This window comes from Phalacrocorax aristotelis, chromosome 17 (genome assembly GCF_949628215.1).
Source record: "Phalacrocorax aristotelis chromosome 17, bGulAri2.1, whole genome shotgun sequence".
NCBI classification, from domain to species: domain Eukaryota; kingdom Metazoa; phylum Chordata; class Aves; order Suliformes; family Phalacrocoracidae; genus Phalacrocorax; species Phalacrocorax aristotelis.
Window position 1 is genome coordinate 12,307,871 of NC_134292.1, and position 13,197 is coordinate 12,321,067.

The window sequence follows — 13,197 nt, forward strand, 5'->3', positions numbered from 1 at the left end:
GGACAACAGGCTTCTTAAATCATCTGTTGGGACAAATACTGATGTAATAAATTATGTTCTGCTATTCAGTTTGCCCTGGTATTTCTACAGGGCATAATATTTGGCTTAAGCGTGTTACGAGGAGCAGTCACACGCGGTGTTGGACTCTGTCCCCGTCCCTGCAGATCACTCGCGCTGTGACCTTAGCGCCTTCTTCCGTCAGCCTGAGCCTCTCGTTTTCGGCTGTGCGGTTCTCCCAAGCCCCACCACCTGTCAGCGATGGCTGTACATTTCCCGAGAATCTCGAAAAGAGGGGCAAAGTGAAATTTATTCTGTGGCTGTGTTGCGTTAATCATGTCTTAGGTCAAAGTTACTTACGATGAAGCAATCGCTGTTTTCTAGGCTGGATTGCTCCACACGGAGCCGTTCTGTTGCGCCTGGCGTAGCTGCCTGTTAACAACTTTCGCCGGGCTTTTTGACCGGAACGGCCGGCGTTTTGGGGTCTTACTGCTCGTAAAGCACCTGGGGATGACACGCGGCGTATACATGAATCGCTCTTCCCTCCAGGCTCCCCCCTCGCAGCCAGTCCCCCCGAAAACGGGCGGGCGGGCACGGGCTAAATGAAGAAAGGCGCTATTTAAAACTAAAACACACCGGCGGGGGGGCATCGTCGCCGCGGGGCGGGGCAGGCCGGGCCGGCGGCGGCGGGGCTCGGCCCCCAGCGCGGCCGAGGGACTACATGTCCCAGGAGCGCGGCCGGCGCTCCCGCCCGCCGCCTGCGCAGTGCCGCGCCGCGCCGCGCCTGCCTCGGGGCCGCAGCGGGAGCCGGGCGGCGGCGGGCCGGGGCGCTGGCCGGGCCGGGACGCGCTCGCACCCCCCTCCCCGCTCCTCCGCGGCACCGCTCGGCGCCGTGCCCCCGCCCCGCCACCGCGCTGCTCCCAGGAGGAGGAGGAGGAGGAGGAGGAGGAGGAGGAGGGCGGCCGGCGGGGAGGAAGGCGAGGCCGGGCCGGGGCCTGACCGAACCCTCTGGTTCTTCAGGGAAGCGAGGGGGCAGGCGGGAGGTGCGGCGGGGGCAGCGCTCCGGGGGACCGAGCCGAGGGCAGGTAGGCTGCGTGTGTGGGTCTCCGACCCCGCGGAGGGCGCTTTGCCCGGGGCCCGGCGCGGGGGGCAGAGGCGCGGGGTCTGCGGGGGGAAGGCTGTGACCCGGCGCCAGCCACGTTGGCCCCACGCTTTCCCCCAGCGCTCGTCTGTGCCTTTTCTGGCTCCGCCAGCCGGCCCCGGCCGCAGCCAGCCCTACCTGCCGTGTCAGCGCCTCCGAACCTGCGGTTCTTGAGGTTTGCGGAGGTCTTCGGGGAGGCGAAGGACTCGGCGGCCGGGGCCCTGCTCTGCTCGCCGCCGCCGTGGGAGCGGGCAGCGAGTCGCTCCCGGGGCCGCTCGGCGCGAGCGTCGCTACCGTCTCGCCTTTATGGCTTTTGTCTTATGCAGGTCTAAAACCCATAACTTGACGAGTATCGTAACTTCCCTTTTTCGCTACTAACAGACCCTCGACGCCGAAGAACTTGGCCGATCTGTCTTTTTTTCTTGCAAAGTCATGATACTGTCCTCCGAAGGAAGAGAGCCATTGCGATTAAGCGCTCCAGCCGAGCATGTGACACTACGCTTAGCGATAGGTAGAGTGCTGTTTTGGGAACGATGCGGTTGACTAACAAGTAGAAACTGCAGTTTGAAGGTGTTGGGGGGGAAACGGCACGGACAGTATGCGAAATCTGAAATACTGCGCTTCTATAAAAGCAGCAGGATGGCGGTTTTAGGGAGCGGACTTATACACCGCTGCCGCCAAAATATTGCGGATGCTCCACACGAGGATTTTGGTGTGAGATTTGTCAGGTCCTGGAGAATATACTCGGTCATTAGTAGGAGCTACCCTTTGTGGTGGACGGCGGACGGGACGTTTCCCGGGGAGGGAGGGAGCTGCCCTCGAGAGAAGGGGCTGGGAGCAGGTCGTTTTTGCTAGTTTGAGCGGCTTTGAGTTCTGCACTTCTGACTAAAAGTGGATTAGTGTGACCCCTTATGCAAGGGGAACTCCTCTTTCTGGCATCACAACCGACCCGAGTAGATTTTAGCATGGTTATAGGCATTTCTTGATTTTATGCAACACAGTAATACAGTAATTGATCCTTCAGTAGCCGGCTGATCCTGTGCATTACTGATAAGTTCTGTTAAGGGGCGTGAGAAATGACGTGCTCCTTGCACACAAACCTTACTGGATAGACAGCATGTTTAGTGCGAGCTACAGAGCAGCCAATGGGCAGAAACAAACTTGAGGTATGAGTTTCCTATTAATATTGATTAGATAGTTGAACTCTAGCAAACTGAAATGCATTTTGTGTGTTGTATGCGTGTTTTGAGATGGTGGGTATTGTAACGTGAGAGTTCAGCAGATAACTCCTAGGTCATGGTGAGATATCTTACTGAAGAATGGATATTTTTTTTAGCTCAACTTGGGAGGTAGGCTGTTAGCTTATATAAAGAAGTAAGGCTTGTTAGTTATTCCTATAAATATTAATGAAGAAAGAGGTACTTCATCTGGGGTGAATTAGCATAGAAGCTATTCAAGCTTGCTTAGGAATTATTTTTCAGTAAGACGGAGTGATTTCAGGTTTGCCTTGCCCTGCCCTGCCTATGTTAGATCTGCCCAAACTTGCTTTGGAAGCAGTCCTTGCTTTGGAGCCTTGCATAGCAAGGCTCAGGAGGAGCAAATAACCCTGAGCAGGAAACCCTGGAGAAGGAAGAAGAATCTGGTGTACTAGCAGCATTTACTACTTTGCTTAATCTCTTTTCTGCCAGCCAAATTGCAGAAATACTCACAGAGATGTCGCTTGTTCCTGTATGCTGCAGTACAAAACCACGTGCTTTGTAAGTTGGAGTTGGGTACCTAAAGATTAAATGCAGTGTTTTCCAGGACTTTTAAAGGTAGGGAGCAACCTATGTCCTTCGTTCATCAAAGGCATAGACTGTGTTGGGCTCTGAACAAACTTACGTCACGCTGACAGCCGGGCAAAACATCCTAGGTGCTGTCGGGCCTTGCACTCTTTGTGGCTGGTACAGTGGAGCATTGTGAAGTGAAATTGTTTGAATTGTTGTGCTAAGTTCTCTTACCGCGTCACAGCCTCTAGTAGGTTACTAAGTGGTCTTGAAGTAACTGACAGAAAATTGAAGTGTTTTTATATCTGAATGAAATTGCAAGGATTGAAAAATAATTTGCACATAGCAGGAGCTGTTTAGTATCTGTCTCTTCAGCCACAGCAGAGTGTTGGATATCTAAATTTTCTAAACTGCCTTCTTTATAAAATTGCGTACAGACATCTGTTATTTCAAAGTGTGGTGCGTGGTGGTCATAAACCAGGTAACTGGATAATTATGGACACCTTTTTGTTTATGAGAAACCAATACGGTAATCGGACAAACGGCGTTCTGGAATTAGTACCAGCTGAAGCTGCCGCCGCTCGCTCTGCTCTAACGCTGCCTTCTGTGGTGTGTTACCAAATACGTAAGTGTGGCTAATTGCTTCTAAAGCTGTTGTCCCCAGTGCTGGCGTGGAGTGAACGTTGTATAGCCTGGGAAGGTCAGAGAATGCAACTGTTGTCTCTTCCCTTTATGATCGCTATGAAAAAGGTTTTTGGAGGGGAGCAGTGTGTGTCATGTAGGTGTGTTAGCAGTACGATAGTTTCTTCTTTTAAGACAAGCTGTGTTAATAATACCAGTATCTGAAGAGAGTAATAGCGTGTGCATCTTGCTCAACTAGGTTTTTTGGTTTTTCTTTATTATGTTGCAAGCTTTCTTCAGAGCCTCTCTGAAGCCTGCTTAAGTATTGTGTGGATTAAACTACCTGCTTTATACCTCTAGTGTTCTCAAACGTCTGCCAGAAACTAAAGGTGAAGACAGGGTTTGCGCTGTTGCTCGCTAAACTTGTGTGACTTCAGAATAATTAATTTTTAAAAACTGGTAAATGGGAACGAACAAAGCATTCATCTTCAGAGAGGTGTATTTCAGTAGCAATCAAATAAGTTTAATTTTCATGGAGGATTATAAAGACAGGGAAGCTGCTGATCCCTTTCCCATGTACACAGGGTAAGAGCCGATGTTGTGCAGTTGACTTCGTCCAGATCCACAGGAAAATCCTGTAGATTCTTGTAGTTCTTGACAAAGCAGTGGTATGCATTGACCTGCTGCAGTTCAGTTCCAATGGAGTTCTTCTCTTGCCTTTGTTATTCCTGGTGTTCTACAGTAGAGACAGATAAGACAGACACATGGTGGTGGCCAGTTGATAGGATATTATCAAGTAGTCATGGGACCAGTGTATGAGAAGCGCAGGTGCATGTAACGGTAGTCTTCGGAGCCTTTTGTTTTGGGCCTGAAGTTCACAGTGGCAATTAGTTTAAAAGAAAAAAATGCACAGGGGTGTGCAACTTCTCACTGTTACTCAGTGCTTTAGTAGTGTCTCTGTTTAAGGGCTGTGATGCTGTATCATGACAAGATGCCCAAACCGTTTGTATGTTAGGGGGTAACTCACTCTATGAGTGTGTGTGAGGACCGTGTGTTGTCTTTTTTTTTTCAGGTGGCATCACAAATAATACACTATCGTTTTGCAGTATTCTGACCTTTTCTACTGTTTTGTTGTTCTTTTTGCCAGACAAGCCGATTATATGCATGTGTATTAGGACTTTGCACTGTGTGGGAGACTTTTTTTCTTTCTGAATATTAATTTATTTTATTTTTAATTGTCTGAGCTCCAGAAAAGGTTTCTAGCACTTTAACTGCTATTTTGATAATCATAACTTACCAGAAGAAGTATATTGTTTCCAGGTCACCTTTTGTCTCTCTTGCTGACTGGGCTTTTGGAATTTGCTCCCACCTGTGGGCCAGGGGAGAAAAGAGCAGCCTTTCCTCAGAGGCTGAAAGCTGTCAGAGTGCTTAGTCCATCCCTGATGCTGCAAACGTCTTCTCTAGTTAAAAAAAAAAAAAAAAAGACACTGAGTGGAACAGTGAGAGAAACAACTTTATGTGTAAGTATATGAGACACCTCAGAAGTGATTTAATCAGCTTGTCTACTGCTAAAGGTGTTTGTAATGAGTGACACAAAAATGGGAGCTTGTTTTGAAATTTAGTGAGGCAGAGGCATAGGAACGCAGGGGAAGTCAACAGGCTGATCGTACGGGGTAGCCCATGTGGGCTCCCCGTCGTGCCCCAAAACTTGCTTTCAGGCAGGAGAGCCACTTGGACTAACTTTCTCTCCAGAAAAGTGGAGACCTTAAAATGGAAAGTGTCAGCTAAAACTGTTAAGGTTTGATAAACTATGAACATCTCTTTAAGTACAGCCTCACGGCAGAAACCTGAAAAGACAGAAGATATTTCTGCAGATCTCGTGTATATATATTTTTATGGATGCTACTTACTTTGCCTGGCTGATATCAGTAGCTCATAGCCTAGTAACCAGTTACTACTGTGTTTGTAGGCAGTATCAAGTTTAATGCTACTTTTTTTTTTTGTGAGTCCTAAAGTTCTGGGACTAAAAATAAATTTGTTGCAAGAAGTGGTTATTTGTTTCTCAGAGAACTTTGGCAGTAATGTCAGTGCTTCTTTTTCTAATAACTTCTCTGAGACTGTCCTAGTTAAAAACATCTAAATAATTGTGTCCTTGAAGTTCCTTGCTTAGTCTCATCTTCGGATGCATGAGCTGTAACCACTGGTTAGCATGACTGGGAATTTTTTTGTTTGGGTTTTTTTGAGGTTTGGGGTTTTTTTTCTGTTTGGTTTTGGTTTCTTTTTTTTTTTTTTTTGAGAGCGAGCTTTATACACGGTTGTCTGTATTTGCTACGAATTACTTTTAAACCATCAGGTATAATAAGGTTGTGATTTTTTATAAATAAAGGCTTGTGAAAGCATCTCTTTTTGTGTCTGCTAGGATTTTGGTTGTGAGGTTAAAACTACAGATGGAAGAACTTTGTTACACACAGAAGGAGCAGTGAGGGTTGTCAGTGCGCCTTGGTAGCAAGCTTTCTCCACATTCTGGAAAAAACCCAACAAATGTAAAACCTGTACCTAATTAGGGAGCTAATCTGTATTCTTCCGAGAGGATCACCTCCTGCTATGCCGAGCGGTGAACCGCAGATCTTTAAAACACTAAAGGGGGAGAGCATTAGGCCAGTGCATGGTACATTATTGGTAGTTTCTCAAGCATGGACTAAATGGTCTTGTGAAGCAAGGCTCCTCCGGAGTCACCGCAGGTTGCGGGAAGTACATTTTTCGTTTAACGGTAGCATTGGCTTTGAAGGGTTCGTCACCAGATCCCTTGACAGCTCTGACATGTATCTATGACCAATATATATGACAGATAGCTGTTAAAGATTATATCTGGATCACATCCTTTTTCTTCCCAAATTAGCTAGTATGGCTGTTACTTCTGGTGGGAAGGAAGACATAAAGCAGTTAATCATTAATTCCATGGAAACGTAATCTGATCTGCATGATTCTACTCCTTCAACATTAATGCAGTTGATGGTTGTTTTACTTCCATAGAGTTAATTTTTAGATGGATTAGCTCCTTGAACTTGTTGTGAATGGTTTACCTAACTCTTAAATGGTAGCTGAGATGTCTTCTAATTATGAAGTTAGAGCTGATGTTACATTGAGACGTAACAGTAGTTTGTGTAGCGTTTTGTCCCTGATGTGCTATGAAAGCCTACAGTTGTTTCAGTTCTTCTCCCTTTAAAACAACATTTTTGGATTGTGGCCCAAAGAAATATTCTTCTGAATTGAAATATTTGAGGATTTTTTTTTTTAATGAACTCTACTGTTGAGCAGAGTCTCCAGACTTATTTCCAACTTCTGCCTGATCTGGGTATTGATACTCCTTGATTATTTTTTTCTTATTACAAATATATTATGATTTGCAATTTTTTAGCAGAAAAGACCAATATTGGAAGCTTGGTGCTTCTTATGCGTAGGTAGAGAGAGGGCATTTGCTTTGACAGGCCAGAGGTAACCACACCCAAGCACTTGGATAGTGCTGTGTTATGTGGGCATGCTTTAGGACAAAATAATACGTGCACAAATCTTTTTGCCTGTTTGCCAGGCAGTGGGTCGGAATCGGGCTCCATTTCCCTGAGCCTGTGTCACCTAAACTGTAGTAGTGGCCACATCTCTCCAGGTAATGGCCAGCTCCTTACCTTGTGCATTGGCAGTGTGGTGCAGGAGTGTTGTAGTGCCGTACCGTATCACTATTTCAGTTCATGAGTTACTTGAAAATACCATTTGCCTCTATGCAAGTGTCCCTGATGTGCTGACATGACAAGGGGTCAATGAAATTGGCAATTAGGAAACCGTGCATTAAGAAAGAGTGACTTGGTCACTAAGTGGTGGGTTGTGTATTTGAGAGATCATTATTAATTTGCTAACATGGGAAGGGCACAGTAGTATTTACTGCTCAGTGTAAGTTTATGACCTGCTTATCACTTCATCGGGGCCAACAGAACTTGTTCCCCAAGTGTTGGAATTCACCTGTTTCATTTTCTTTCTTTCAGTGAGTGCTGCATAACCTGCTCGCTGCTCAAGATGGTGAAGCTGGATATACACACTCTGGCTCATCACCTCAAGCAGGAACGACTGTATGTAAACTCAGAAAAGCAACTTATTCAGAGGCTCAATGCCGATGTGTTGAAGACAGCTGAAAAGCTGTACCGCACAGCATGGATTTCCAAGCAGCAAAGGATTAACTTGGACAGACTGATCATAACAAGGTGACTTGGGGAGGGGTGGGAGTGGTCCTGGGGAGAACAGGCTCCTAAACTGCTGTGAATTGCAGCAAATCCATCGGATTTTTCACTTTGTATGTGGAGTCCTTTGCTGTACTAATCATGGAAATAGTAAGGTTTTAAAATAACTCTCAGCTAGGGAATCTGACTCACCTGAAACTTGCCTGTTTGCTGTTTAGGCTACCTTTTTTTAAAATGTGTGTGTTTTGCTCCTGTTAATAGATAGGAACAAGCTCTCCTTATTCCTGAATTTGCAAATCATTTGTATTACCTATATGGAAAGGCTTTTTCCCTTGGTGGTAGTCTTGTTAATAGACCGACCATGTGTCATCTTTTATGAAGTTTGTTTGCTTAAGCGTTACTTAAACTGTTTCAATGTTTTTCTTTAAAGTGCTGAAGCCTCTCCCGCTGAATGTTGCCAGCATGCTAAAATCTTGGAGGACACACAGTTTGTGGATGGATATAAGCAGTTGGGATTTCAGGAGACTGCTTATGGAGAATTCCTAAACAGATTAAGAGAGAACCCTAGGCTTATTGCATCCTGTCTGGTTGCTGGAGAGAAGCTCAACCAGGACAACACTCAGAGTGTCATTCACACAGTCTTTACATCCATTTATGGCAATTGCATCATGCAGGAGGATGAGAGCTACCTCCTCCAGGTCCTCCGTTACTTGATTGAATTTGAACTCAAGGAAAGCGACAACCCTAGGCGGCTGTTGAGACGAGGCACCTGTGCGTTCAGCATCTTATTCAAACTTTTCTCTGAAGGACTCTTTTCTGCAAAACTCTTTCTTACTGCAACTTTACATGAGCCAATCATGCAGCTTCTGGTTGAAGATGAAGACCACCTGGAAACTGATCCAAACAAGCTAATTGAGAGATTCTCCCCAGTACAACAGGAAAAGTTATTTGGAGAGAAAGGCACAGAAAAGTTCAAGCAAAGAGTCCAAGAGATGGTTGACTCCAATGAGGCCAAGCTGGTGACCCTGGTGAACAAATTCATTGGCTATCTCAAACAAAATACCTACTGTTTTCCTCACAGCTTGAGATGGATTGTGTCACAAATGTACAAAACGCTCTCGTGCGTGGACAGGCTGGAGGTTGGGGAGGTCAGAGCAATGTGCACAGATCTTCTTCTCGCATGTTTCATCTGCCCTGCGATTGTTAACCCAGAACAGTATGGGATAATCTCTGATGCTCCTATAAATGAGGTGGCAAGATTTAATTTGATGCAGGTATGATTCACTTTAAAATAGTCCTTAAAAAAAAAATATATATGAGAAATGTTCTTGGCCTTTTCTTTCCACTAGAACTGGTGTTACTACAGTAAGGTACTGTCCCTCCTGCCTATGAGAAGAATGCTAACAAAATATTTGTGTTATCGTTGCTGAAAAGGCATGCTCTAGAGTTCATCTATTTGCTTAAAAAACTGGCTTAAAAATGATAGCATGTGTTCCTCTCTCTTTTAGAAGAGTTGCAAATGTACTTTATAAAAGCTGTTATAAGGGATGGAAGCTAAAGTGCAGAAGCGACTATAAGATTAATGCTGGATTGTGTGTAAATGGATGTTGTGCCATTCTTGCTAATGTTAAATATTATGTCAGGTATTGCACAAGATAATGAAATATTTTGCTGAAAAAGCCTTCTTGTCCAGCAGTAATGACCACTGTTTCTGATGGGTGGCCATCTGTTTCATTAGACCTTAGAGTATTCCCCAGCCCTCGTGACAAATTTTTGTCTTTGGGCAAATACTTGGGCAATTTAATGATGGTATGTAGAGGTGTAGTCTGAAAGTATTAAGCAACACTTGTCTGACTGAGGATATTCCCTACACCAGTAACAAAACCTACTTTTTCATGTTGTCTATAAACTGGACAGGGAGCAGTTCTCACAGTATAATCATTCCAGTGGGCTTTGCTCAGCCCTTACTTGAACCAGGGCCTTGCCAGTGTTTTTCTAAAATACATTAGGAATCCTCTCCTGTGTCACTGCTTGTGTGTTGTAGCAGAGCTTGCAGCTGGCGACTCTTTAAAATCGAGAGTTGTTTTACAATTTGAGATTAATAAGGAGTATATGCTCTGAAACAAGGGTTAGCCTTCTTGCTTCCCCCCCGCCCCCCCAACATATTCTTAGTAAAATATACACAGCCTTTTAAAATGTCTAGGTTTAAGATGACCTAGATTCAACTCTCAGTTCTGACGTGTTGTAAAAACAAAACATACTTTGTTCTTGGGAAGGGGGGAAGTATGGGTGCTTGTAGCATACTGTGTGTGCAGATTTTCTTGTTAAATGCAATGACTGCTTTTTTTCTAAAGCTTCTTGCATTTTTTCTGCCCTGAAAATGAGCACAAGACTGTGTCCACTCAATCAGAAGTATTTCTCAGAGTATCAAATGAAAAAAAATATAGAATGGAGGAGTTTTCTTAACTATTTTTTATAGTTGGGTCCATCATGATGTCGTTTTGAAATGCTTATTCTTCGTACTTCTTTTTTTATTTCAGGTTGGGAGACTTTTGCAGCAACTGGCGATGACAGGTTCTGAAGAGGGAGATCCACGTATGAAGAGCAACCTTGCTAAATTTGACAAAGTAAGAACTCAGACTAGAAAAAGCCAAGACTTGTGTGTGTACTTCACCCTTCTGAAGTCTAACTTTAACTTCCAGGTTACATGTACTGAAAAGCATATTAAATCCTGCACAAAGCTGCGAACAAAGTCTCGAGTACCAGAATTAAGGGTTGGGGATTCTTGCTTCTACTCTGACATAATGTTTCTTAAAAGAACATAGAAAAAAAGAAATAAAAGCAAGTTACCTTTTAAACTGAAATGCTGAATTACTGTCTGTGGTTTTTCTACTGAACCTAAAGAAAACTCTTTGATCTGAAGCAACTTTTATATGGAATATGGCTTAACACGAAGTAATTTGTTAGTGCAAGTAACTTCTCTTCCTTTTTTGTGTAGTTTTGCTTTTTTGTTCACCTTTTCCTATGTTAGTATGAATCATCCCTAGCAGTACTGGAATTGGCTTCATCAGAGGAACAGTGAAACTAATGATCTTTGTACTGTCATATGTTTAAAAACCTCTTGATTTGCATAACTTCCAGGTTTTTGCTAATTATAATTGTTACATAGTCATCATACAAAGTTACACTTCTATTTTACAAGTAACATTCAATGAGATTAGAAAGTGATATTGTGTGTTCCTTCCTTGTTTCACTTTTAGTCTGTGCTTAGCAGATTCTTTGGGAAAGGGCAGTTTAATTGCTGTAAAACAGTTTAATATTTTAAAAAATTGCAAGGCGACACTTAAGTAAGTGACACTTTTGAATGCAGAAAAGGAATGAAGGAAATGCTAAAACTAACTGCATGCTTTCCTTGCCTGCTCTTCGGGGATTTTAATGACACATGGTATTTTATCCTAAGATTTTAAAAGTAGGAAGCAAAACTTCTATCGTTATGTAAACTACTTAACTCTTGGTGTAACTTAGTTTTTCCCAAACTCTAGTAAATTGTCTCTCATTTAAAAACTATTTCTTCTCTTTGCAGAGCTGTGTGGCTGCTTTCCTGGATGTAGTTATTGATGGGCGTGCGGTCGAAACTCCTCCAATGTCTTCTGTTAACCTTCTGGAGGGGTTGAGTAGAACAGTGGTTTACATGACATACAGCCAGCTAACTACTCTGGTAATGTCTCAAGTTCTTAAAAAGTAGTAGTATAAACTTGTCGCTGTGTGTTTACAAATAGGGTAGACAAGGCTGGTGATTTACCAACACTAATGCTAAATTTTTAGGTTGGCTTTATGCGGAATGTAATGTCAAGCGATCAACTTAAGGAAGATCGGATGGCTTTGGAAAACTTGCTGGCAAACTTACCCCAGAACAAACCAGGGAAAAGCAGCAGCCTTGAAATGACTCCGTATAACACCCCACAACTTTCTCCTGCAACTACTCCAGCTAACAAAAAAAATCGGTTACCAATAGGTAAGGAGAGCAAGCAGACTTCTTGCATGATTTGATACCGTGATACATTTTCTGTGCCATTTTTTCAGTCATCTCTTGGGGTTACTCTTCAACTACACCTTCAGTTCCTACTTCTTCTGTGTAGATGGTGAAGGATTTTCTTTTGCATAGAAAGCCGGGTAACTTCCTTAATTTCTGATGCAAGTATAGTGAGTTTCATCGCTCTGGATTAAACTTGAGAAAAACACTGGAGTGGCTGGTGGTTATGCTAGTGCAATGGTAATAGAGGGAAAGTTTGAAGATGGGAAGCAGGTCTAGGAGGGAAGATTGCTTAGGAAAGTGGTAAGGTGGAAGTGATGACATTTAATTAGTGGGATAGAATTATTTTGAAATTTTTGTGTCTCAGAAGAGAGCAAATGTGGAGGAGGATGAAAAAGCACGAGCAGAATTTTTATAGTATGTGCTGAGAAGAGAAGCTTGCTTCCTTCTCCATTATTTGCCTGGTCTAATTCCAATTGTTAGTATATTGTAATGCAGTTTTATGTTGTTTGGGGTTTTGTCCTCTTTTTGAATGGGATTTCTGGGTCTTGAACTTCTCCCTTTCAGTAATATTTTATCTTAAAATAGGAAGTGCGATACTCCTCTTCAGTGTATATTTACATGAATATGACCATATGTGTTATTTTTGTTTGTCTGAGAGATGTTGTGTTAGCATGTACAGGGTGAAAATATGTAGAGCCTGCCAAGTGGCAAAAACCCCCACAAACCAACCCCGAAACAAACTTAGCCCATGTTGTTTTAACTCTGCTTCTGAGTGGTTCTGGTCTTATGCCATTAAAGTAGCGGCACAACAGCATTTCTTTTATGGTATAAAATAGTTTTTGCTTAAATTTTTTATTTTTGTTTCATTTTAATGCTTTCGAAATCCAGGACAGCAATTGGCAGCCATTACTGCCTGGGATACTTCTGCTACCAATCTTTCAGCTCATATAACTCTAGTAACCCCTTTTGGTGGGTAATGCCCTCTTTCCATTCTTCTCTGTGAAACTGCTAAGCATGCCTATGGTTTACTTTGGCCATCAGTTGCTTTTTCAGATTCTCCATTGATTTCTATATGGAACTCATTTTGTTTGTACATGTACAATCTTTAAAAACACCTTGTGCACCTTTGTGATAATCAAAGTTCTGCTCTGACTTCCACACACTTGCCTTGTTTTACCTGGATCAGATAAAGAAATAACTGGTGTCATGCTGCCATACTTAGAAATCCTAATTCCATGTGGGCGTTTTTCCTTCCACGGTGCCCAACGTGGGAACATGAGGCTACTTGAAAAGACTAAGAGTCACGAAACAATGAAAGTAAACCATGCGACGTTGAATTGTGTGTTTTGAGACACCTGTTAGAATAAAATTTCCCTGCTTTAGGAGAAAAAAACTAATAAATAATTC

The 13,197-nt window shown here is 43.4% G+C and overlaps 1 protein-coding gene across 8 annotated transcripts in view; it reads left to right on the forward strand.

The window, feature by feature from the left end:
* Positions 1-757: 757 nt before the first annotated feature.
* The window catches only part of GAPVD1 (GTPase activating protein and VPS9 domains 1), a 31,992-nt gene continuing 19,552 nt past the window's right edge, over positions 758-13,197 (forward strand). For 4 of the 8 annotated variants that reach the window (XM_075112453.1, XM_075112455.1, XM_075112454.1 and 1 more), the window contains exons 1-6: positions 945-1,082; positions 7,563-7,778; positions 8,185-9,028; positions 10,295-10,381; positions 11,338-11,472; positions 11,580-11,769. In XM_075112453.1, coding sequence (XP_074968554.1) covers positions 7,594-7,778; positions 8,185-9,028; positions 10,295-10,381; positions 11,338-11,472; positions 11,580-11,769 — 1,441 coding nt within the window. In that variant the 5' untranslated portion in view covers positions 945-1,082; positions 7,563-7,593. Of the gene's footprint in view, positions 1,083-1,519; positions 1,650-7,562; positions 7,779-8,184; positions 9,029-10,294; positions 10,382-11,337; positions 11,473-11,579; positions 11,770-13,197 lie in introns of all 8 variants that reach the window. The other 4 variants (XM_075112449.1, XM_075112451.1, XM_075112450.1 and 1 more) reach the window with 2 other exon arrangements.